Raw genomic sequence first — 23,037 nt, 5'->3', positions numbered from 1 at the left:
TCTCAATTATAAGGATAATTTTAAATTTTAAATGACATGTATTATCTTTTAAAATGTTACATTTTATTGTATGACAAGGTAACTTACAGTTCAGCCGTCAACAAGTTTTACTATAAGGTTTATGCAATATTTTTCCATTAAATCACATAGAGTTCAACTCTGCAAGTTAAAATTTGCAAGGATTTCATTTCTGTATACATACTGCTTTCTTAATGTATCATTTCTCTTATTTACATATTTTTCAAGATATAATATATCTACTGTGTGATAAGATAATTGGCAGTTCAGTAATTAACAGGTTTTACTCGAAGATTTGTTCATTGCTTTTCCATTAGATTACATGTCTAGAGTGTAACTGTGCAAGATAAGATGTTTTTCTTCAGGGATCTGACCGCTTGCAGTGAAGGCGGAGTTGCAGTGTTCCTCAGGTAAACCAGCCCCTTTAAATCTGACCTCACTTCACAAAACAGCCAGACTGAGACTGACGAGCGTCTGCATCCTCAGTCCCTGCAGCTCATCTGAAACAGCATGGACAGCGGCGGGAGGAAAGTGGTCGTCTGTGACAATGGGACGGGGGTAAGAGATACACGAGTCATTATAATGGGGTTAAAACACTATGTAAAAAATATATCTGCTTCTATAGAATATCACTGATTTAAATACTGGATACTGATGCACAGGACTGAACATCAACACTATTTGTGTTGAAATGAATGTTGAAGAAACTAAATATTTTGCCATTTTAAAAGCTTCTTCTAACATTCTTAACTAAACTTTAAAACACATAAGATTTCAGAAACTTTTTTTTTTTTCCCCATGGCTTGATAGTGACTGCATTGCATGCCTGACGTGTTGTTGCATTGCTGAAATCTGTCTGAACACGTCTGGCCAGAAACACTGTTCACTTCACCTTAAAAGGTGGCAGGGGAAAAGATACACAGTTATTGGTCACAAATGAGGAAGTGCTTTAAACTTTGAAGCTTGTCAGTAGTGTTGTGCTTCTCTACGTCATGAGCTAGTCTCTTTAAAACAGTTTAGTGAAAGCAGAGAAGTTGCAGTTCTTCAAAACAAGCTAACCTCAGATAATTCAGTGTGATATCTGCGGCATGACCTTACAAACCTAAAACAGGTATAAGAGAACTGAGTTTTAGTTTCTACTTGACTCACTTGACATCTTCTCACATAATGTCTGCAGTTTGTCAAGTGTGGTTTTGCTGGCTCCAATTTTCCCGATCACATCTTCCCAGCCCTGGTGGGACGTCCCATCATTCGGTCAGATACAAAAGTTGGGAATATAGAGATCAAGGTGAGTTATACAGCCAAAAAATTAAAAAAAAAAAAAAATAATAAAAAAAAAAAAAAAATAAATAAAGCTGAAATAAAAATATAAAAAATATTATATGAAGAAATTAATGATATTTTAAAATGTTGTAATGCCAAGTAGTGAAGTAAACACATCTAAAACAATACAATTACATTGAAATAAAACTGTTAAAATAAATAAAAATAAATAAAATTAGAAAATACTTAAAAAAACAAACAATAAAAATTTCAAAAGATCATAAAACTACTAAAACTTGAACTAAAATACAACCTGAAAATATTAAAATATAAAAGAATTCAAAATATTAATAAACATATAATGCTAATATAGTATAAATAAATTACACTGAAACACATTGTCATTTAACATGATAGAAATAAAAACATCTCTGATTTGTTATAGATTTATCATTATTTAGAATAATTCCATTCCTCGTTTTAATATATTTTATTGTACATTTAAGTGGCTTATTCAATATTATTTAATGCTATAACATATCCTTTGTACTCTCAAACATTTCAATAATCACAAAAATGTAATATGCACTGTCATATCTATTATTCTAATATAAGTTTATATTTTTCAGATAAATAACAAAACAATTTTCTTTTAAAAAATTTCAAGACTGTTGACATTAAACACCAGATTATTAGAGTTGTGTCAGATTCATTATTTTTGCTGCAGAAAAACCATACTCCATCTTTAAATTGGCAGAGTATTTAATTAATTTAATACACAGATGCATTTTTAAATGGACTGGATAAAAATATTTTTTTATTAAAGTAAAAATTCAGTACCCTCAATGCTTTATTCATTTGTTATTGTTTTTGACTCGTTCAGTACTAAAGTCAACACTGTTCGGCTCTTCTTCAGGATCTGATGGTTGGTGAAGAGGCGAGTGAATGCCGCTCCATGCTGGAGGTCTCGTACCCCATGGAGAACGGGATAGTCCGCCGCTGGGAGGACATGCTGCACCTGTGGGATCACACATTCGGCCCGCAGCGGCTCAACATCAACCCTCCCGACTGTAAGGTCCTGCTGACGGAGCCGCCCTTGAACCCGCTGAAGAACCGACAGAAGATCGCCGAGGTCATGTTTGAGACCTACAAGTTCCACGGCATCTACATCGCCATTCAGGCCGTGCTGACTCTCTACGCTCAGGGTAAAAAACAGACCTGTGAACACATTAAATGTGCTGCTGAATGATGGGAAAGGGTTGCCAGGTCTGCAAAACAAAACTAGCCCAAATTAACCCAATCACCCTAAACCACCACTTCCTCATTAGAATACGTAATGATGCCTTATTGTTTCATTTTTAAAAAGCAAGCAGAAGATTAAAAAATAGGTTTAGTAGTTTAGTTGAATTGGAAATATTCATTGTCTCAAAAAACGATAAATTTACAAGTTATGAAAGTATTGTTATTTAAATGTTTAAATAACATATTTGAAATCAGCAAGACAACTTCCCCATAAATATAGTTTCTTAAAGGGTTAGTTCACCCAAAAATGAAAATTCGGTCATTAATTACTCATCCTCATGCCGTTCCAAACCCACAAGACCTTCGTTCATCTTTGGAACACCAATATTTTTGATGAAATCCGAGAGCTTTCTGACCCTCAATAGACAGCAAGGGTAGGTTACTAACACGATCAAGGCCCAGAAAGCACATCGTTAAAATAGTCCACGTGACATCAGGGGCTTCAACCGTAATTTTATGAAGCTACAACAATACTTTTTGTGCGAAAAGAAAACTAAAATAACTTCATTCAACAATTCTTTTCCTCCGAGTCACCCTAGAGTGCCATTTTGGAGGGTATCACAATGCATGCGCATGATTTTCCTGTATGTAAACAATGAATGCGCGTGTTTACATTAGTTTACATTTAGAGGAGAGCTCCCGCATGCATCATGACTGAAGAAGTATTGCTAAATAAAATTGTTATTTTCGTTTTCTTTGCATACAAAAAGTATTCTCGTAGCTCCGTAAAATTACGGTTGAACCCCTGATGTCACATGGACTATTTTAACGATGTCCTTACTACGTTTCTGGGCCTTGATCAGAAAGCTCTTGGATTTCATCAGAAATATCTTAATTTGTGTTCCAAAGATAAACGAAGGTCTTACGGGTTTGGAATGACATGATGCTGAGTAATTAATGACAGAATTTTCATTTTTGGGTGAACTAACGCTTTAAGCTCAATTAGCGTTAAACAATCTTCGGGTTGATCCAGCCATTGCACATGTGCAGTCCTAAGCGCGCGTCTGAGCTGACTGTTTAAATCATGCTTAAATGGCAACCGGAGCTTTTAACAGCAGCTGCAGTGACACGATAACTTTATCAATCAGCGATTGTCTGTTTTATTTAAAAGGTGGGATTTGAAAAATCACTCACAATCAGCCTGTTTTCAAAGAAGCCCAAAGACAGAATGGTACCCTCCCTCAAAAAAAAATCATTACAAATAAAAATGACAAAAAAATATCAATATAAACATTTCAGTCAAATATGCAATATGTCTAGTTTTGGGGCTAGACTAGAAAAAAATGTGTAATTAAATTAGAGATATTTATGAAATTGTTAACAATTACAAATTGGGTTACATCTGAATATTTTCCCAAATTGCATCAACTGCTTTAAAATATAAGACACCAATGTTTCAGGAGTTTGGGACACATGCTTAACTGTTTTATTTCCTATTTGGGTTTAAGTTTATGCTTTATTTTTTTAAGATTAATTCTTTTTTTTTCCCAAGGCTTTGTTAGATGTCAGTGTTTCCTTTCATAACTGTGCAAAGATTTGATTTCAAAAACAGTATATCCTAGCTATTAAATGGTTTCTTGTAATGATTTTAAATCTGTATTTAACCTCAGAATCGTCAGAATTTAACCACTCTGTTTTAAAATTTAATTATTTTAATATTAATTCAAGTGAAGAAGGACTTTGAACCCTGCCTGCTTTAAATGACCACACTTTGCTATAAGTTTGATTGCATAATTGCTGTTAATATTGTTAATCATCTGTTTGTTTACGTCTTTTATTGATTTTTCTGAACATTTCTGCCGTATGCACATAAACTGACAGTCACCACTGATAACCTACTACTAAATATTGTAGAAACTTAATTTTCTGTAAAGTTGCTTTGCAATGATTTGTATCGTAAAAAGCGCTATACAAATAAACTTGAATTGAATTGAATTGAAAATGATCAAAAATGATTAACAGTTGAAAACATTTGTTAGAAATTTAGAAAATTAATCAAAAAGTAATCAGTTACTTTATTAATGTAGTCACACTACTTAATACATTTTAAATAGGGTAACTTGTAATATGTAACCAACCAAAAAATCAACTCGCAACAACCATTTAAAAGGGGTCCAATTGTGAAAATCACAGACTTGGGAACCCTGAGTGTATGCTGTGTCTGTGTGGCAGGTTTGTTGACCGGTGTGGTGATCGATTCGGGAGACGGTGTGACTCACATCTGTCCTGTTTATGAGGGCTTCTCTCTGCCTCACCTCACGCGCCGCTTAGACATCGCAGGACGAGACATCACACGCTATCTGATTAAGGTGACACCTTCCTTTCCACTTTTCTGTTCTCACCATGGAAACTGAGGATGACCGCTTTAGTGCAATGTTACCGGTTCAGTACATGTTTAAAGAGACATTATAAAACGGAGAGTTCCGGTCCTTGATTCTGATTGGTTGAGCCGCGTTCGAAGCTGTTGTAAATTACTGTACAAACATACACCTTTGTTTACTTCTGTGCAACCACTTTGTTGCAACTCCAACTGTTTTTGAGGAACTACATTGTTTGGTGGAAGAATACTGTTTTTAATATCATTACACTTTATTTGCTCTGATTTATTCTGTGAAACCTTACTATGTATATGGAATAACTGTTTTATAAATGCAATAATCCCCATGAAGCCGTGGTTTACAGTCAATTTATAACAGCTAACTCCACTTCACCTCGTGCCTAACAACGCCCCTTAGCTGTTATATATTCACTGTAAACCACAGCTTCACGGGGATTATTGCTTTATTATTGCTGTGATCAAAACTGTATTTTAAGCATCATTACTCCAGTCTTCAGTGTCACATGATCTTCAGAAATCATTCTAATATGCTGATTGCTGATCAAGAAAACAGTTGTGCTGAAACTGTGACTTATTAATGTCAGGACTCTTGACTTGCATTGTAAATGCATTACTGTAATCAGCATTAATTCACAGATGCCTTCGAGTTTAACTTCTACCTGAGACGTTTCATTAAACTGTCCATTTTGCTATCTAATGATCTTAAAATGGATTAAAACTAGAATCTAGAATTATTGTTTTATTTTTAAAGAGTTCAAACTACATCAGGTATCACCAACATATGCCGAGTGTTAGCAAAAATACATCTTTCATCCATTATATATTCATCCGTGCAGCTGCTGCTTCTGCGAGGCTACGCCTTCAACCACACGGCGGACTTCGAGACGGTGCGGATGATGAAGGAGAAACTGTGTTTTGTTGGCTACAACATTGAGCAGGAACAGAAACTGGCCAACGAGACCAGCGTCTTGGTGGAGTCCTACACAGTAAGACACTTAAAAACACACAAAATACACTTACACTTGATGAAAATAAAGATATTCTAGGAAATGCCCTCGCAAACCATGAACAAAAATAGGCTAAGCTTGATACTATATTGCTGCTCCATTTCAAATATGTCCTAAGGCAAAACTAACTGAGAATCACAGATATAGTGCATATTACTTTAACTTTCCAGTTGAGATTTCCAATTAAACCATCGATTTCTATTAGGGAAACTTATTTTTAATGATAACTTATAAATATTTAAAGACAGACCTGTTGTGAGCTGCGTATCTGTTAGTCAATGGTATATGTTTTTGTATTATTTCAACTTATTTTTTCCAAAATATCCCCGTTAAACACTGAAATTTGTGGTGAAAACTACATTACCCATGATGCTGTGCAAGAATTCCACCAATCAGAGAGTCGCCAAGAGCTCTTTAGCTCCACCCACTCCCATGATGCACCACAAATTATGAAATCAAGCTGGTCTCTCTACGCTCTCACAATACTTACGCAAAAAATAGTAGTATATATACTGATATTTGGTAATAAATGTAAAATATTGTTTCTATAGATGAAATCAACAACTTTAAATTAAAAGTTTCGTATTTCACCATAGTTTTTACTGCAGTTATTTCAGTTATAATGCTTCATGGGATTGTAGTTTTTTCCCTCATTAAATCTGGTCTTGTATCTTTGTCTTTTTGTTCGTTTTTCAAATACTTTTTTGTACTCTATGTATCTGCAAATAGGGGGCACCAGAGAGCTGCTATAAGTTTTTCATGCATGTGTATTTAAACTTGACTGGCCTCTTTACAGAAAATAAACATTTGACTGACCTTTTCTGTGTGCAGTTACCAGACGGGCGGACGATAATGGTGGGAGGCGAGAGGTTTGGTGCGCCAGAGGCTCTTTTCCAGCCTCATCTCATTAACGTGGAGGGTGTTGGTGTGGCCGAGCTGCTCTTCAACACCATCCAGGCAGCAGACATTGACACCAGGTCAGAATAATTCAACAGCATCATCCTCAATTAGACCCTTAATGCTTGACCCTGTGCAAAAGTTGACTTGACGTATGGTCAGTAATTGGACAGATTTGTTCTGCAATTGCAAAAGTTAGGGGATATTTTTATCCAAGACCTTCCGGAGAGACTTTACTCAGCACAGCTAGTTTTTAAAGGAATATTTCAGGTTAAAAACAACCGAAGCACTTTTCTGAGGTCATTTTCAGCATGTCACAGATGTTTCTGCATCTGGATTTTTCCTTCACGTCTTACCGTCCATCTGAAGTCGGAGTTCTACAAGCACATCGTCCTGTCTGGAGGAAGCACCATGTACCCGGGACTTCCTTCCCGTTTGGAGCGCGAGATCAAGCAGCTGTATCTGGAGAGAGTGCTGAAGGGAGACACTGAGAAACTTTCTGTAAGCTGTTACAATGCTAATGCTGCTCATTTATATGCTAGGATTTCTGTATGTTTGTCCATAGAAACAAGATCAATTTACGTGAGAAGCAGAATAATGTTCAACTTCATTTTAAGCTTATTTGTGTTATTTTCCCATTAGAAATATATATATTTTTCCTTATTTTAAGCATAAACCTAAAAGCTTAAAACGAGACAAAAACTAAATGCCGGTGGGCTACAATGTTGACATTGTAAAAAAAATGTAAAAAATGGTAATTTATGATGCCGTTTTAGTGCCACGTAAAAATAAAATAAAATATCTCAGACTACAAGATTAAAGTCGTAATATTTCAAGAATAAATTTATTCTCAAAACATTTAGACTTTGTTGTAATATTTCAACTTTATTCTCTAAACATTTAGACTTTGTTGTAATATTTCGACTTTATTCTCGTAATATTTCGACTTTATTCTCGTAATTTCGACTTTATTCTTGAAATATAACGACTTTAATCTCGTAATCTTAGATTTTGCAATTTTTTTAACATGGCATTAAAACGCAGTCGTAGTAATTGAAATAAAGGTGTATAAAAAAATATAAATATTAGATGAAAAACTATTTTAAAAAGTAAAAAAAAAAAAAACTTTAGATTTAAATCTTAAATTCAAAATTTTCTTTAAAAAAGTAGAAATGTTGACACCTGAAATAAGTTAAAGTACTTAAAATGCGAAATGTAAATCTAAAATAAACAACATAATTATATAAAAATATTTAAAATACAAATATTAATAAAATCATAAAAGCACAACAAAATGACTAAAACTTAAACTATAATTAAAATGAAAAACTGTCAATCTAAAAAAGCCAATTGAAAATATTGTAAAAAAAAAAATTTAATTAATTGAAGATATGTCTCAAAATGTCTCATCTCATGCAATTTTTCTTTTCAAATTAATTTACCTCCTAAAATAATAACGCAATAATATAAAGATTCACCTTATTCAGTTCAATATCTAGTTTTTAAAAACTTTTGACTGATTAATTGGGAATTAGCTTTTTTCGATGACTGTAATTATTGCAGAATCCATGATTGGTTGATCTCTAGTGTATGGATGTTTCAAAAACTCAATTAGTGTGTACAAAACATTCATACATGAGGCCCCAGGTGAGCAGTTTTACATCACAAAGGCCTTAGAAAAGCAAGAGAGAGAGCTGCTGCTGACATGTAAATGAAGCTATAGATAATGTAAATGAATGTAAAGATGCAGGCTATATGTCACAAACTGAACACTTGTATTAGTCGTAATTTATTTTGCTCCAATCGAGCTGAATTTGACATTCTCCAACAACTTTCTCTCCCACAGAAATTTAAGATCCGCATCGAAGACCCTCCGCAGCGCAAACACATGGTGTTCATGGGAGGAGCGGTGCTGGCCAACATCATGAAAGACAAGGAGTCCTTCTGGCTCTCGAGAGCCGAGTACGAGGAGAGAGGCCTGAAGGTGCTGGACAAACTGGGAGGAGCGCTGAGATGAGACGCTTTATCACTGCAGACATCTGAGGAGTTCATATAAGGCTGGTTACAGGTTTTAATGTAGAGCTCAAACACTACCTAGCTATCAAAATAATGATCAAATAAATACTCATTGGGTTATTATAGTGAACTGAAACTAAAACGACAAAAAATTTGTCATTACTTGAATTAAAATAAACTCTACTGGAAAAAAAAAACTGTTGCTAAGTCAACATTTCTCATTTTCATTTAGTTGATCTTCATGTACTAAAATAACTAAAATGAATGGAAACAAATATATTTGAAAAATAATAATAAAAATGACAAAGATAAACTAAAATTAAAACAGATAATATAATATAAAAACTAATTCAAAATATGAATAAAAACTATAATAATATCTCAATAATACTAAAATAACCCTCATACTTTAGACTTCTTACCATATTGATTATTTCAAATAAGACAAAATATTATTACTGCTGTCTTACTAAACTAAAACACCAAACTTTATAATTTTAAAAATAAAAATAAAGCATTTTTACTCTATTTATGAACTGTTTTTCTTTCGATTTCTTCAGATTTAACTAACTCCTGGAGACTTTCGACCAAGCAAATTTGTCATCAAAGTATACATTTAAACATTTTGAATGAAGTTGAAATAAAATATAAATATTAGATGAAAAGGTTAAACCTAAAAAAAAATATAAGAAAAAAAACTTGAATTACATAAATTAAAAATTAAACTAATACTGAAATAAAAATTTAAGCTCTCTCTCTCTCTCTCTAAGATGAAAATACCTAAAATGAATATAAACTAAGCAAAACCAAACTAAGACACAAAATGTTATGTTTTGGAAATAACAAATAAAATATTTTTCTTTATTAGTTTTTAATTTTAAACCAGTTATTGTTTTGTCAGATTTAACTATCTGGAGACTTGAGACTTTTATCCAAGCCAATTCTGACCTTGAAGTATAAATTTAAATCACATCATGTAAAGAAATGTAATTAAATAAATGGCAAATTGAAACTAAAGACATTGAGAGAAAAGTTTGACCTGCCTAAACATTTTTTTTTTTTTACATATTAAAATAGAACAATAAAAGTCATTTGTTGAAAATGAATATTTCTTATTGTTATTTTTCCAACCAATCCACCAAATATAACTCAAATCAGAAAAAGAGCTGCAAAACTACTACATTATACTACTGTAAGTTGCTGTTGCCATCTAGTGGACTACAAAGACTACAAACTTACTAATGCTGAGGTTAATGTGAGTGTATAAAACAGCAAACAATAATCCATAATAATCCATAATCCAACCAGCGGCTCCAGAGAGACAGATGTCAGGCGTTTGCATTCATAATACTGTATGTTTAATACTGCATGTCAGTGAACAAGCGTACAGCACCGTTCCCTAGGCAGTAAACATTCAGAGAAATTAATCTGAGCGTGATGATGCCATATGAAGCATATTGTTCATCCATGCATCACAATGAACCGCATCACAAACGAACGCATGCATCGGCCACGAGTTCAACTGATCCAGCAATAAAAAGCATCAAAGCTGAACTGAAGTCATAACCAGAGCCCCGTGAATCATAGAATAAGCATTACATTATAGTTGCACAGTTCACTGTAGAAAGAAAGCATTACAACGTCACATTCAGAGTCAGAGTGAAAGCGGCGAGAGAGCGTTTGGCGGGAGATTCGCAGGAAACGCTGCCGTGTGTGTGTCTCTACACATCCAGTGATGGACTGAACTCTGCTGCATGCGAAGGAAAATCATTCAAAAATGAAATATTTGCATATTATTCCCATACATCACCATTACATTTTCATCGGTTATATAGTGTTAGAATTAACTAAAATGAACCAAAATATCAGACATTTTGACACTGATGTTCAAGCCTGAAAAAATATTAGTAATACAAAGAAATATACATATAGCTATATGAGTTTATTAGCAAAAACAGATTACTAGTTTTGATTCATTTTCATAAATCATGTTTTTTATTGTGTTGTCATGTTTTGATTGTGTTAGCTGTATTTTGTAGTTACTATTATTTAAAAAAAAACAAAAAAAAACAAGGCAGTTTGATATTAATTGCAATGCAGGATAAAAAACAAACAAACAAACAAAAAACAATCATGATTTTTGAACATTTTTAAAAACAGTTATCTGTTTTTGCAAACTAACTCTTCACACACACACACACACACATACACACACACACACACACACACACATACAAACAATATATTTTACTTGGAGTTGAACAGCAGTGCAAAAATGTCCCAAAAATAAATAAAAAAGTAAAAATTAATTCAATTAAAATGCAAAAAATTATGTGATTGCATTTTAAATTATATTTGCATTCATTTAAAAATGAATTTGTAATTTTTTATTTTTTATATTTTTTTAATATTGTAAGGCACACAAAACTAGTGATACTACTAGAATTATTTATTCAAATTATAAGTCTAGAAATTACAGTCCAAACAGCTTTTTTATAGTAACAGTAATATTAAATGCTGTGTAAGGCAGTGACCATGTTTTATTTTTGGGGTAATAGTAATTTAAATGGGGTATTATTTCTGGTTCAAAAACGATAAAATCTTTTGTAAAAATCAGGCATTTTTCAGGCACAAACGGCACCGTTTCATGCATATGACCCGGGTTTAAAACTAAAACCTGCCTATGAAACACCCAAGCTTGACACTTGATGGCCATTTTGAGAATCACATTCCTCTCCTCAGTCTGAGAGGGAAATTCATCCTGACTTAACAAAATTTGCTTCCCAGTATGAGCTGAATTGTGGGCAGCTCCTGACAGTTTTATGAGTGAGCTGAAACCAGAGCCGCACATTCAGCGAGCGCCACAGCTTACAATATTAGTGCTGAACACGTCTGCAAAACACAACCAGCTGCTTCTTTGGAGTCTATTTACATGAGTATTCACAAATGATCATAATGCCACATGTTCACTACATCCTTCACACAATGAAATGGTCTGCTTTCTGAAGAATATGAAGGAAAAGTCAAATAAACACAAATATCAGGCCAGTGGTGATTCAGTGAGCAAGTCCACGGTGATCAGTTAATAATGTTCAGCGAACAAAATAGCCAGTGCAGTTCAAGTAAACCTTGTAAAACTCACAACACACTCCAGAATCACACTGTATTCACACTGGAAGCGTGTCGCTGTCCACACTGGAGGTGCTGAAGCTGCACGTCATCTCATAACGAAACATACATACATATACAATATAGGTCAATGTTACAAGTTCAGCAAGCGCAGAATGTGTGAATAACTTTGTTTCCAACTATATATATATAGTTACTGTATATACAACAACAATTGTTTAAAAGTTTGGGGTCTGTGAGACTTTTTTTTTTTTAAGAAATTACTACAAAGATGCATTAAATTGATCATAAGTGACACTAAAGACACTTATGTCTCAAATAAAGGCTGTTCTTTTTAACTTGCTATTTATCAAAGAATTCTGAGAAATTAAAAAGGTTTCCACAAAAATATGAATCAGTTTTCAACATTGATAATAATCAGAAATGTTTCTTGAGCAGCAAATCATCATATTAGTATGACTTCTGAAGGATCATGTGACTCTGAAGACTGGAGTAATGATGCTGAAAATTCAGCTGCACATCACAGAAATAAATTACACTTTAATATATATTAACATAGAAAACAGTTATTTTAAATTATAATAATATTTCACAACATTACTGTTTTTACTGTATTTTTGATCAAATAAATGCAGCCTTGGTGAGCAGAAGAGATAAAACATTAAAAACACCTTTACCTTTTCGAATGGTAAACATATAACTACATATTTTAACAAAAAATAACTGGTATAAAAATGGATTTATGAAATAGATGTTACATATGAAATAATCATACTTGCCTATTTTTCTAATTTGCTAAAATGCATTCATTAAAAATAAATGAATCAGCATTTCAGTGAAGTTGATGCATTTGAGATCTCGAGCTGCAATGGAGCTTCAAACGAAAATCAAAATGTTTGATTTTTTTGTTCTTTTTTAGGGTAAAATCTCACGTCAAAATAATTAAATAAATAAATTCCAGATTTTTATGTGGCCTTATGGGCACCAATATAGAATTTGATAAAATTAATAAAAATCAATACACATAAAATAACATAAAAAATTTTTAAAAATTTCATATGTAATAAAAACGAATGAAAGCATGAACTGAAGGTGCATGGCGTCAGGCTCGTCCAGTGTAAACAGCTCCAGTGATTCAATGCAGCATGCTACATGCGTCCAGTGCAGACACAGTGCCATTACTCAGTGCACATATATGATGTATTGTTTAAACTTAACTCATTTTTATTTAGATTTTTTTGTTTATAGTCAACACTTTGGTATTACCCTGCAATGCACACCTCTGCAAGCCAATTGATAAGTGACCGCTGAATCTCAGATCGCTGGACAGCGTTTCCAGATCTCCTGTTTGGCAGATATTGCTTTTTGCATTATTACCAAGTATCTTGCTTCGATTAATTCAAAATGCTATTGTGCTTTCTGATTACACACAACACACCCAAACACACGAAAATAATCACCATCATCCATAGAACTGAACACATATACAGCATTCAAATACTGTGTGACATCCATAATCCTCTTGCCACCAACGTGACAACAAATATAAATGTAAAAGTCACATTGTGCACCTGCGTCTCTTCACTCCTCGCACACCGACTCGCCTAGATCTACAGCGCCTCCTCTGGTCAGTCTGCGCATCTTGCTGAAGTCGTGATCGGAGCGGAGGTAGGACAGCGACGCTCCCTCATGCATGCCCAGGTGATGGGGCTGAACGTGGGCCGGTAGAGGACGCATTTCCCCTTCACTCCTCCAGAACAGACAGTAGTGCTGCGGCTCCGTCACGCCGAACAGACCGGCGCAGGTTTGGGATAAAGCCTCGACATTTTCCCCCGTCTTCCAGAGGAGTGTTCGCACTCCACTACGACTGTCGTCCTGGAATAACACTCGCACAAACCTCTGCACTCCGGCAGGAAACAACAAAAACAAACACACATAGCTAAAGGAATAGTTCACAAGATGAAAATGATGAGAAATGTAGCATTACATCACTTGCTCACTAATGGATGCTCTGCAGTGAATGGGTGCCGTCAGAATGAGAGTCCAAACAGCTGATAAAAACATCACAATAATCCACAAGCAATACACACCACTCCAGTCCAGCAATTATGCATGTTTGTAGGAAATAAATTTATCATTAAGACATTTAATGGCTAATATACGAGTCCATATTCTATGATAATGCATCATCCAGTGATAAAGTCCATCTCAAAAGTCCACTTACATCAAAATCCATCAACATATTTGTTATGAACTGTTTTGGCTTGTAAACGGTGCCTGATTTGGGCATATATTTTTCTCCTGATTCAGACCACTGGAGAAAGCAATATTATTGACACATATTTTAGCTGTAACAAATAGTTTAAAGTTAAAAATGCCTTAATGGTGGATTTGTTTCTTACAAACACACATCTTTCACTTCACAAGATGTTAACTGATGGACTGGAGTGGTGTGGATTACTTGTGGATTATTAAGTTGTTTTTATCTGCTGTTTGGACTCTCATTCTGACGGCACCCATTCACTGCAGAGGATCCACTGATGAGCTAGTGTTGTAATGCTATATTTCTCCAACTATGATGAAGAAACAAACTCATCTACATCTTGGAGGGCCTGGAGGGGCGTACATTTTCAGCATATTTCCATTTTTGCATGAACTATTAAACTATTAAATAAATAAACAATCAACCAACTGTTTTAAAGACTTAATACAGTTTCAGTGTGCATGATTAAACTGTTCACACTATTTAAAAGGAAAAAATAAAAAATGGCTGATTTTTGAAATTTTGGCTGATGTAATCAATCCTGTGTGGGCAGGGGGAAAAATAATTTATAAATGTTACCCTACATGTTTCACTGCTTTAAAATCCAATCAAACCTCTGACAGAAATCAAGACCTGTCTTACATTATTTCCTGGTGAACAGTCTGTTCTAATCACAAATATGTCCCTTTATATACTAGTCAGCATTTGAAGTGGATCAAAACCTTTCATCAAAGTTGTCCTAAAAACTAAAACCAAAATGCGTTTTGATGAACTTTTTTGATCCACTTCAAATGTTGACTACTATATTATAAAATATTATTACAAGTCAGTTGTTTTGGATCTACCATCCCTTTAAAAATTACTTTGACTGCACAGAAGACAAATCCACAACAATAAATAACTAAATATAAAATGTAAAAGAGGAAATTCTCTCTCTCTCTCTCTCTATATATATATATACATGTGTGTGTGTGTGTGTGTGTGTGTGTGTGTGTGTGTGTGTGTGTGTGTGTGTGTGTGTGTGTGTGTGTGAAAAAATATATGCAGTCTATGGTTTCAACCTGTTTCAGCTGATTGTCTTTCTGGGTCTTGGCTTCTTGGCCCCGCCTCTTGCTCCACTCCCTCAAGTACTCTTGAGCCTCATTGGTCAGACTGCAGGTGGGCGTGGCCCCAGGCTTGCTCTGGATCAGACATAGGCTGGCATACACACTCGTCAAATAGTATCCACCTACAAACAAAAAAGACATAAAAACTCCTCAGTTCGGCATCATCAACAATGAAAACTTCCAAATCTAAGAAAATCTAAATCCATAAAGAGAATACATAACTAGTATTAAAGCGTAGGTAGATCAACTGGATTACATAATTCATAAGACTTTATGGAAGTGTGTGTTCACTGCTGGGTTTCCATGGTAACAGCAACTTTTGATTGCTGTTGCTCTGTTCAGGTAGTGTAGTTCTTCACTGGGAGTATGGCTATTGAAGTTGATGAAGATAAATGATAAATGATGTGGAAATCACACCCACTTGCAGCTCGGAGCTCATGGTAGGTCTGTCTTGAAAGTTTTGTGTTTTATTGTAAAAATCATGAGTTTTATGGTCTTTAGAGCTGGTTAATTTTTAAATAAAACCATTTTGATTGACATTTCTCTGTAATTAATGTAAATTTGCATATTTATAATTGCCTTTGAATATCCCTTTGATTCTGTTCCTCGCAGTCCGGGATTCTGTGAAGGATGCATGCAGTACCTGTTATCTAACAAATGATCTTACACGGTAGCATAAAAGTGCCGTCTGCTGATTGGATCCGTTAGTCTAACAAAAGTGGATTTTAACAGAGTCTGTATGTGTTGATTTTTGAGGCGAGTTCTCCTTTACCTTCTCCTGTCAGCCATGATGGCTCAAGCAGCTCCATCATGTACTCCGTCTCCAGCAGCAGTTGCGGGATATTACATTGAATTAGCACATAGGACAGCGCTGGTAGGAAGTCCTCAGACCCCACGTCCTGATCTGCAAAGAAGAAATAAGCCTTAAAGGGGTCATGAACTAAGAAACCACCATTCCCTTGATCTTTTGACATATAAGAAAGATGTCACTGTAGTATAAAAACATCCTGTATGTTTCAGAAAACTTTCTCGTTAGTCTAAAAACAGCTTATATTGAAGGCAGTTTGCAACTATGATGTAATAGTGTGGATAAGCACCTATTCAAAAAGATCAAAGCCTGCTTCTACATCACTGCCTGTTTAGCTCCGCCCACCGATTCGCACATGTAGTGTAAATAATGAGAGAGACAATCGCAGGTCTATGCAGAAACCAAACAATAAAGATGCTCCGAAAACAACAAGATGCTTTGCAGTGCCAAATTGTGGAAAAACAGTGTTTGCATTGCCTTCCTTCTGATCCCAACGTTAGGAAACAGGAAATGAACTTTATTTTTAATGAAGATCCAGACCACGTCAGTAAGAACTTGGTCCTTTGTTCACTTCATTTTACCATGTATTCATTTAAAAACAAGGCATGATTCGACACAGGATTTTCAGAAAGATCTAAACTAAAAGACGATGCTGTGCAACTATATGGATCAGACAGTAATGTCTCAACACAAGTGTGAGTAACTGTTTCATTAAGTGATCACTATTGCATTGTCTGTTAAACAGATTGTTTGAAATGAGCATTTAATGCATTTTTAACCTAAATCACTGCAGCGTCCATCTGTGAAGGATGTGGCTGTCAATCATACACAACTGTTAGCCAATCAAAGCAGTGGGTGTTTACTTCCGAGTCTGAATACGCCACGCCTATTCAAACAGAGCATTCTGATGAGGGTGTCAAAAACAGGACAGACAGAAAATACAGAAAATAGCCAATTTCTTTTAAATCCTTAAATACAAATTCTTGATATCATTATAAGTTGACCTCACAGAACAGTTCAAAATAAAAAACAGAGGCAGTTCGTGACCCCTTTAAATTAACATTGAAACAGCGAAAGTTGCCCTAAAGATGACAAACCAGTATCTAAATCTTTGCTCACCAGGTTGTGTTCCCATGGCTTTGTAAACGCTCTTGCACACCTGCAGCAGAAGCAGCACCTTGTCAATGGGCGAATGGCTGCGCTGCATCAGTGTGAGCTTTGCCTTCGCTCTGTCCATGCCGCGAACGTCCAGGACGCTGACTCGTACAGCCAGGCGCTCCAGTGCCCCCTCCTGGTTGGCCAGCAAGCTGTCGGTGATCTTCTGTAAGGAGCCGTCCTTAGTGTGAAGAGAAACTAGCGCCTGCTGCAACTGAACCTTCAACGGCTTCAACACGCAGCCAAACAAAGCCTTTTCCAGGGCAAGATCTGTGGGTCACATGACAGGAAATATGCATCTTTTATTGTTGGTAAAGCACATGGTGTTATTTAAAGCTGTAAAGTAAATTGTTCCTGTGAAATACTGTGGGTGGATATTTCTGAATGATAACAGACTCTTTTCTGGTCTCTTTGTGTGCCACTTACAGTGTTTGCTGGCTTTGTATGGCCTTGTCAGGGATTGAAATATTGGATGTAGCTTTTAATAGACAAGGTTAGTGATTTTAAATGAATTTCTCACAAAACATTGTTGCTATACTTTAGAAAATAGTCTGTATCGTAATGTGTATTGTGGTGCATGGCCTTGGCCTGTAGATTAATACTGTAAATGCATTACTATGCATGCAAATTTTTCCGTCAATGCTGCCAACAGAGCATATCTTTTATTGAACCCAGAATATTTCTTCATATATTCATTTCTAATTTAATAATGCTTTGATCAACCAAAATGAATGCTTACGTTTTACACTGATTTTGCATAAAATGAGAAAATATGGCACAGATTGCATACTGGCCTACTCATGTTTGCCTAAAGCTATTTGGAACGTGCACGTTTTTCCTTTAGCTCTATTTAAACACGGTTATGTCCTTCGTAGTAAACACAAAGGCACATAGCCACTGAACAAGCTTAATGAAAATAAATAAGCTCTGTTCAATAGCAAATTAATGTTTGTACAGAAGAAGAAAGAGCCAGACACATTATAGCAAACAAGAAAATCTGTGCACTGAGCAAAATCTCCTCCCCATCCCTCCTTCTATATCATCTCTCTCTCTCCACACGCTTCCTGAAGTATGCGTGGGAATGTGCCATGTGCTAATGATAAATGCAAAGTGGAAAATGCGAATGCCTCCACCAACATCTGAAACAGCATCCATCTCCAGGGATGTGGCCAGCTTTTAGATTTCTTGCTTTGATTTGGGGGAGATACCTCATAATCAGCTCATAATCCCAGCTATGCAGGCTTACAAAGGATTGGATGTTCTTATTTGACTGATGTAATTGTTCTGCAGTATAAAAATATAGCTACAGTAACTTAAACTTGTGTCTTAAACTCTGCTGTGCTGCCAGAAGTTAGCATGCTGCATTAACGATAACACATTTTCCTACAGAAACTCTGCAAGGAACATTTTTGGAAATATATATAAGTGGATCACAGAACGGGAGTCATCATCTCACAAAAAAACTATGTTACAGCTGTGCTAATAAAAGCTACATGTAACATTGCAATTCAAACATTAATGCTATTTCCCAGAAATTCATTATTTCAAAGGATTCTAGGAAACCAATCACATCTTTTATCCACTCCAGTGGTTTTAGAGTTTTTAAAACCTACTGATTGGTTTCCATGATGCAATTCATAGCGTTGAGTCATTTACTTCCTGTAAAAGCCTTTGTGGTGTTTGCCAAGTCAAACATCACAATTAATATTGCTCATGCTTAGGGTTAATGATTTGAACAAACTCCTAGTGCATCCTTGTGTATTAAACTTACCTTCATTAAAATTAACTTAACTGCACCATTTGTGCTGTAAACAGAACTTGAATGATGCATAATGCTTCTTGTTGATTGTTTACTTTCATGAACAATCAGACCTTCAGATTCCACCTGACAGACATTAAAATGAGCAAATACTCATATAAAGACAATAAAAAGATATTAAAAGAGGGACTTCAGACAAATTTAAAGATGAGACTATCATAGGGATGACCATCTACAAACCACTCAGAACATCCAGGCAACTTTCTAGCAATGTCCTGCCAACTTACTCACATTTTCTTTAATTAAAAGTAAACAGAACAACCATCATCAAAATTCTATAACATATTACACCATAAAATCTCAACTCTTACCCCCTAGTGCAGGGGTTCTCAACTCTGGCCCTTAAGGTCCACTTTCCTGCAGAGTTTAGCTCCAACCCTAATCAAACACACCTGAACAATCTAATAAACATCTTCAGAATTACTAGAAAGTTTACTAGAATTACTAGAAGAGTTTGATAAAGGTTGTAGGTAAACTCTGCAGGAAAGTAGTCCTCGAGGGCCAGAGTTGAGAACCCCTGGCCTAGTGGTTGCTGGTCTGGTAACCGAAAACTTGGAGGTTTGACTAATATTGCACACAAGTGTAACCCCTTCAGTCCTAACCACCCCGCTCCAAGCTGGACTCGATCCTAGGTCGTTGGTATGGCAGGCAGGCACGCTAACAAGGATGTTAAAGACCGCAGCCTATAGCGGTCTTTACACTCAGACCCTTAAACCTCACTCCCATCCGGGTCACGGCACCAATGGAGCCCCTCCGGTCCTAACCACCTTACTCTAAACAGGACTCAAACCTAGGTCACCAGGACTCGAACCCAGGTCGCCGATATGGGAGGCAGGCATGCTAACAAGGACGTTAAAGGCCACAGTCTAAAGCCATCTTTACCCTGACCCCCTAAACCTCACTTCCATCCGGGTCAGGGCACCAATGTAATCCCTCTGGTCTTAACCACCTTACTCCGAGCAGGACTCGAACCTAGGTCACCAGGACTCAAACCCAGAACACCGATATGGGAGGCGGGCGCGCTAACAAGGACATTACAGGCCACAGTCTATAGCCATCTTTACACTGACCCCCTAAACCTCATCCGGGTCACGGCACCAATGTAACCACTCTGGTCCTAACAGCCTTTCTCTGAGTGGGACTTGAACCCAGGTAGCTGGCATGGGAGGCAGGCATGTTAACAAGTATGTTACAGACCACAGCGTCTAGCGTCACTCGCTAGTGCGCCTTTTAAAATGAGGGGAGTGAGGTTTACTTGTGCAGCTCTTACCAGCTAGTAAAGTTCACTGGAAATTTAACTCGTGACCTTGGCATTGTAAGCATCTGTTCTGCTATCTGAGCTACAGGAAGTAATGCATCAACACTGGGTCACTGATTAAACCTCAAGTGATGTCTCCTTACCTTTCTCGTTCTCAGGCACCAGTGTCTCAATTGGAGGTTCTATTTCTCCTGCTTCCAGAAGGAGACTTTTGGCTTGGGACAGAAATCTTCTCATCCCCTGAAGCAGCTCCACAGCAGAACTATGTTTTGAGGCCTCCATCTCCTGCCTCTGCTTCTCTAAAAAGTCCTGCACCAGTGACCCAAATGTGGAGCGCTTGTCACACGAGAGTTCGTCCACCAATCTGGCAACTCGGCGCTCAGGAGCGAACACGCAAACAAAGGCGGCAGTCATGCGGCGCAGAGTTGATGTGGGGTTTGCTGAGGGAAACCGGGTACCACGTGCGGCAGGTGGCCATTGGTGGGCAAGGTCTGCCTGTGCTTCCTCCTCCTCCAGACTGCTGAAGGAACTATTGCTGTCCAGTTCAGCAAGGGAAGGAGCTCGAGTCCTTTCCAAAGCCAGACACACCTCACCATCTTCAGTATCTTTGTTGAGGTCAGTGTTGCCTTGCTGGGGTAAGGAATTACTCTATAGAACCACATGATGTGGGGGGGGGGTAAGGTAAAAAAAAACAATGTTATTTTTAGAACTTGGCACTAGGGAAACAGTTTCAAACACACATCATGATCATGACCTTCCAGAACCATAAGTGCAGTGTAGGCACAGTATGTGGAATATCATTATATTGTTTGTAGGAGGCAGTTAAGCAGTAACGGTTATATTTGTGCAAGCCTCTTTCCACCCGCGCTAACTACTGCACAGTTGCATGGGGACTGTGATTTAATCCAGTGGTTTTTCACTCCTGGTCCTGGGGACCCATCACTCTTATTTATCCAGGTGTGTGTAATCCTGGGAGGGCCAAGGGCAGGATTAAAGATTCTAGAGCTAAAGCCATAAACACACTGCACGGTTTTTGGCTGTCCCAGATGAAAGATTGGCATCGTGAAACAATCATGATGATTTCTGTGATTGTGGTTCCTAATCGGTGGTCCTGTATCGTACAGTGAGAGAGGTTCAAAAATGGCCGTTTTCACGGTCTTGCGACCAAAGACAGCCTACGATATAGCATGATCATCGCACAGTGTGTTTGCTGGTATGATCCACGTTTACTGACCAGCCAATAAAATTGTGACATGAAATCAATGCGACATGGCACTAAAAACATAAAATTGGTTACCTCAAGCTCTTAAACCTTCCTCTTTCACCGCTTCCACTTTATTTTTCAGCACACATAAAAATACAACTTTGACTCCCTCTGGAGTCTAAGGGTATTTTGGGGCCTGGAGAAGTTTTGTCATGCCCTGACATTTGTGCTTTTTTTCAGTTTCTTATAAATATCTAAATGGCTAAAGTCTAATCTCACTGTAATCAGCACACACTGGGCTATAATAATATGTGAGCAGCATGTATGTACATGATTGTGTTTTTGAGAAAAAAAATGTTATGCGTGGTTAGTGAAAAAACTAAAAATGTTAAATCACTTGAATAAGGCAATAAAACACATATAGAAAATTGGTTCCCAGGAATTTGGAGAGAATGGAGCTTGTAGCCTAGAATTTTTTTTTTCTAAATGATGTGAAATCATCTTGTTTACTCACTTACAGAAAACAATATATTGATTTAATTTTCTAAGACACTTTTTGTGGTAAAAGTCATATGCGAGTAGGCGTCAAACTATCATGAATTCACACCTGAGAAGACAAACGGCCTGCATAATGAGCTGCATAATGAGCCATTCAGTCAGCTGTGGTCACTGAGAGGGATGAGTTACAAGAAAGAATGTGAGGACAAAATAAATGTATATACTTTTATGTTTGTAGTTTATTTAGAATATATTTAATATCCCACAACATAATTTAATATTCACTTGTGAGTGCAGTTAAACAGTTTATTAGGAACAATCAAAGCTGACTTTCAAACTTAATTTTTTGCATCATTACTCCAGTCACACAATCCTTCAGAAATCCTTTTAACAATCTTATTTTCTACTAAAAAACATTTATTGTTATTATTATCATTATTATTATTATTATTATTATTATTATTATTATTATTATTATTAATGTTATTTTATGTTGAAAACGAGCTGAGAATATTTTTTTTAGGTTTTTTAGGGGGGATAAATTGAAAGAACAGCAATGATTGTTACATTTGTTACAGTTACATTTATTGTTACATTTATATTATGTACATCAAGCTTTTGAATGGTATAGTAGTGTATATTGTTATGAAACTTCATATATTTCACTTGATTATACTTTAGTCAGGAATTATAGTTTGGAAAAAGTCTTTGGAAAAAAGTCTAACTAGTAAAATGTTTACACGTTATGTGAAAACTAGTACAAGTATATAAATCAATAAAAGGAGACTTACTCATGTTTATGATCTCTGCTGAATAAAGTGCTTCATTCTTTTTTCTGAGGAAATCCAAATCTCAAATCCGCAACCACATCACATCTTTTTGGGGTGAATTATGTCTTTATTCTCTCATCGCAAAGCAAACAGTAAAATAAAAAAAAAACTTGAAGAACCAAATCT

The 23,037-nt window shown here is 36.1% G+C and overlaps 2 protein-coding genes across 2 annotated transcripts in view; one reads left to right on the top strand and one right to left on the bottom strand.

Annotated features, from left to right (window-relative positions):
* Window positions 1-464: 464 nt before the first annotated feature.
* On the top strand, window positions 465-11,281 carry LOC122137799 (actin-related protein 2-like). Its single transcript, XM_042726777.1, has 8 exons — window positions 465-576; window positions 1,196-1,306; window positions 2,198-2,486; window positions 4,756-4,892; window positions 5,758-5,907; window positions 6,760-6,905; window positions 7,194-7,326; window positions 8,672-11,281. Exons 1-8 carry the CDS (start codon window positions 529-531, stop codon window positions 8,840-8,842), a joined length of 1,185 nt encoding a protein of 394 aa, XP_042582711.1. The 5' UTR covers window positions 465-528; the 3' UTR covers window positions 8,843-11,281.
* Window positions 11,282-13,043: 1,762 nt separating this feature from the next.
* The window catches only part of LOC122137796 (ras and Rab interactor 3-like), a 28,631-nt gene continuing 18,637 nt past the window's right edge, over window positions 13,044-23,037 (bottom strand). Inside the window, exons 7-11 of the mRNA XM_042726750.1 lie at window positions 20,523-21,027; window positions 17,267-17,572; window positions 16,112-16,243; window positions 15,295-15,461; window positions 13,044-13,869 (exon numbers count right to left, since the gene is read on the bottom strand). Coding sequence (XP_042582684.1) covers window positions 13,552-13,869; window positions 15,295-15,461; window positions 16,112-16,243; window positions 17,267-17,572; window positions 20,523-21,027 — 1,428 coding nt within the window. The 3' untranslated portion in view covers window positions 13,044-13,551. The remainder of the gene's footprint in view (window positions 13,870-15,294; window positions 15,462-16,111; window positions 16,244-17,266; window positions 17,573-20,522; window positions 21,028-23,037) is intronic.

Source organism: Cyprinus carpio, chromosome B7 (genome assembly GCF_018340385.1).
Source record: "Cyprinus carpio isolate SPL01 chromosome B7, ASM1834038v1, whole genome shotgun sequence".
Taxonomy (NCBI): domain Eukaryota; kingdom Metazoa; phylum Chordata; class Actinopteri; order Cypriniformes; family Cyprinidae; genus Cyprinus; species Cyprinus carpio.
This window is presented reverse-complemented; position numbering and strand designations above follow the sequence as displayed.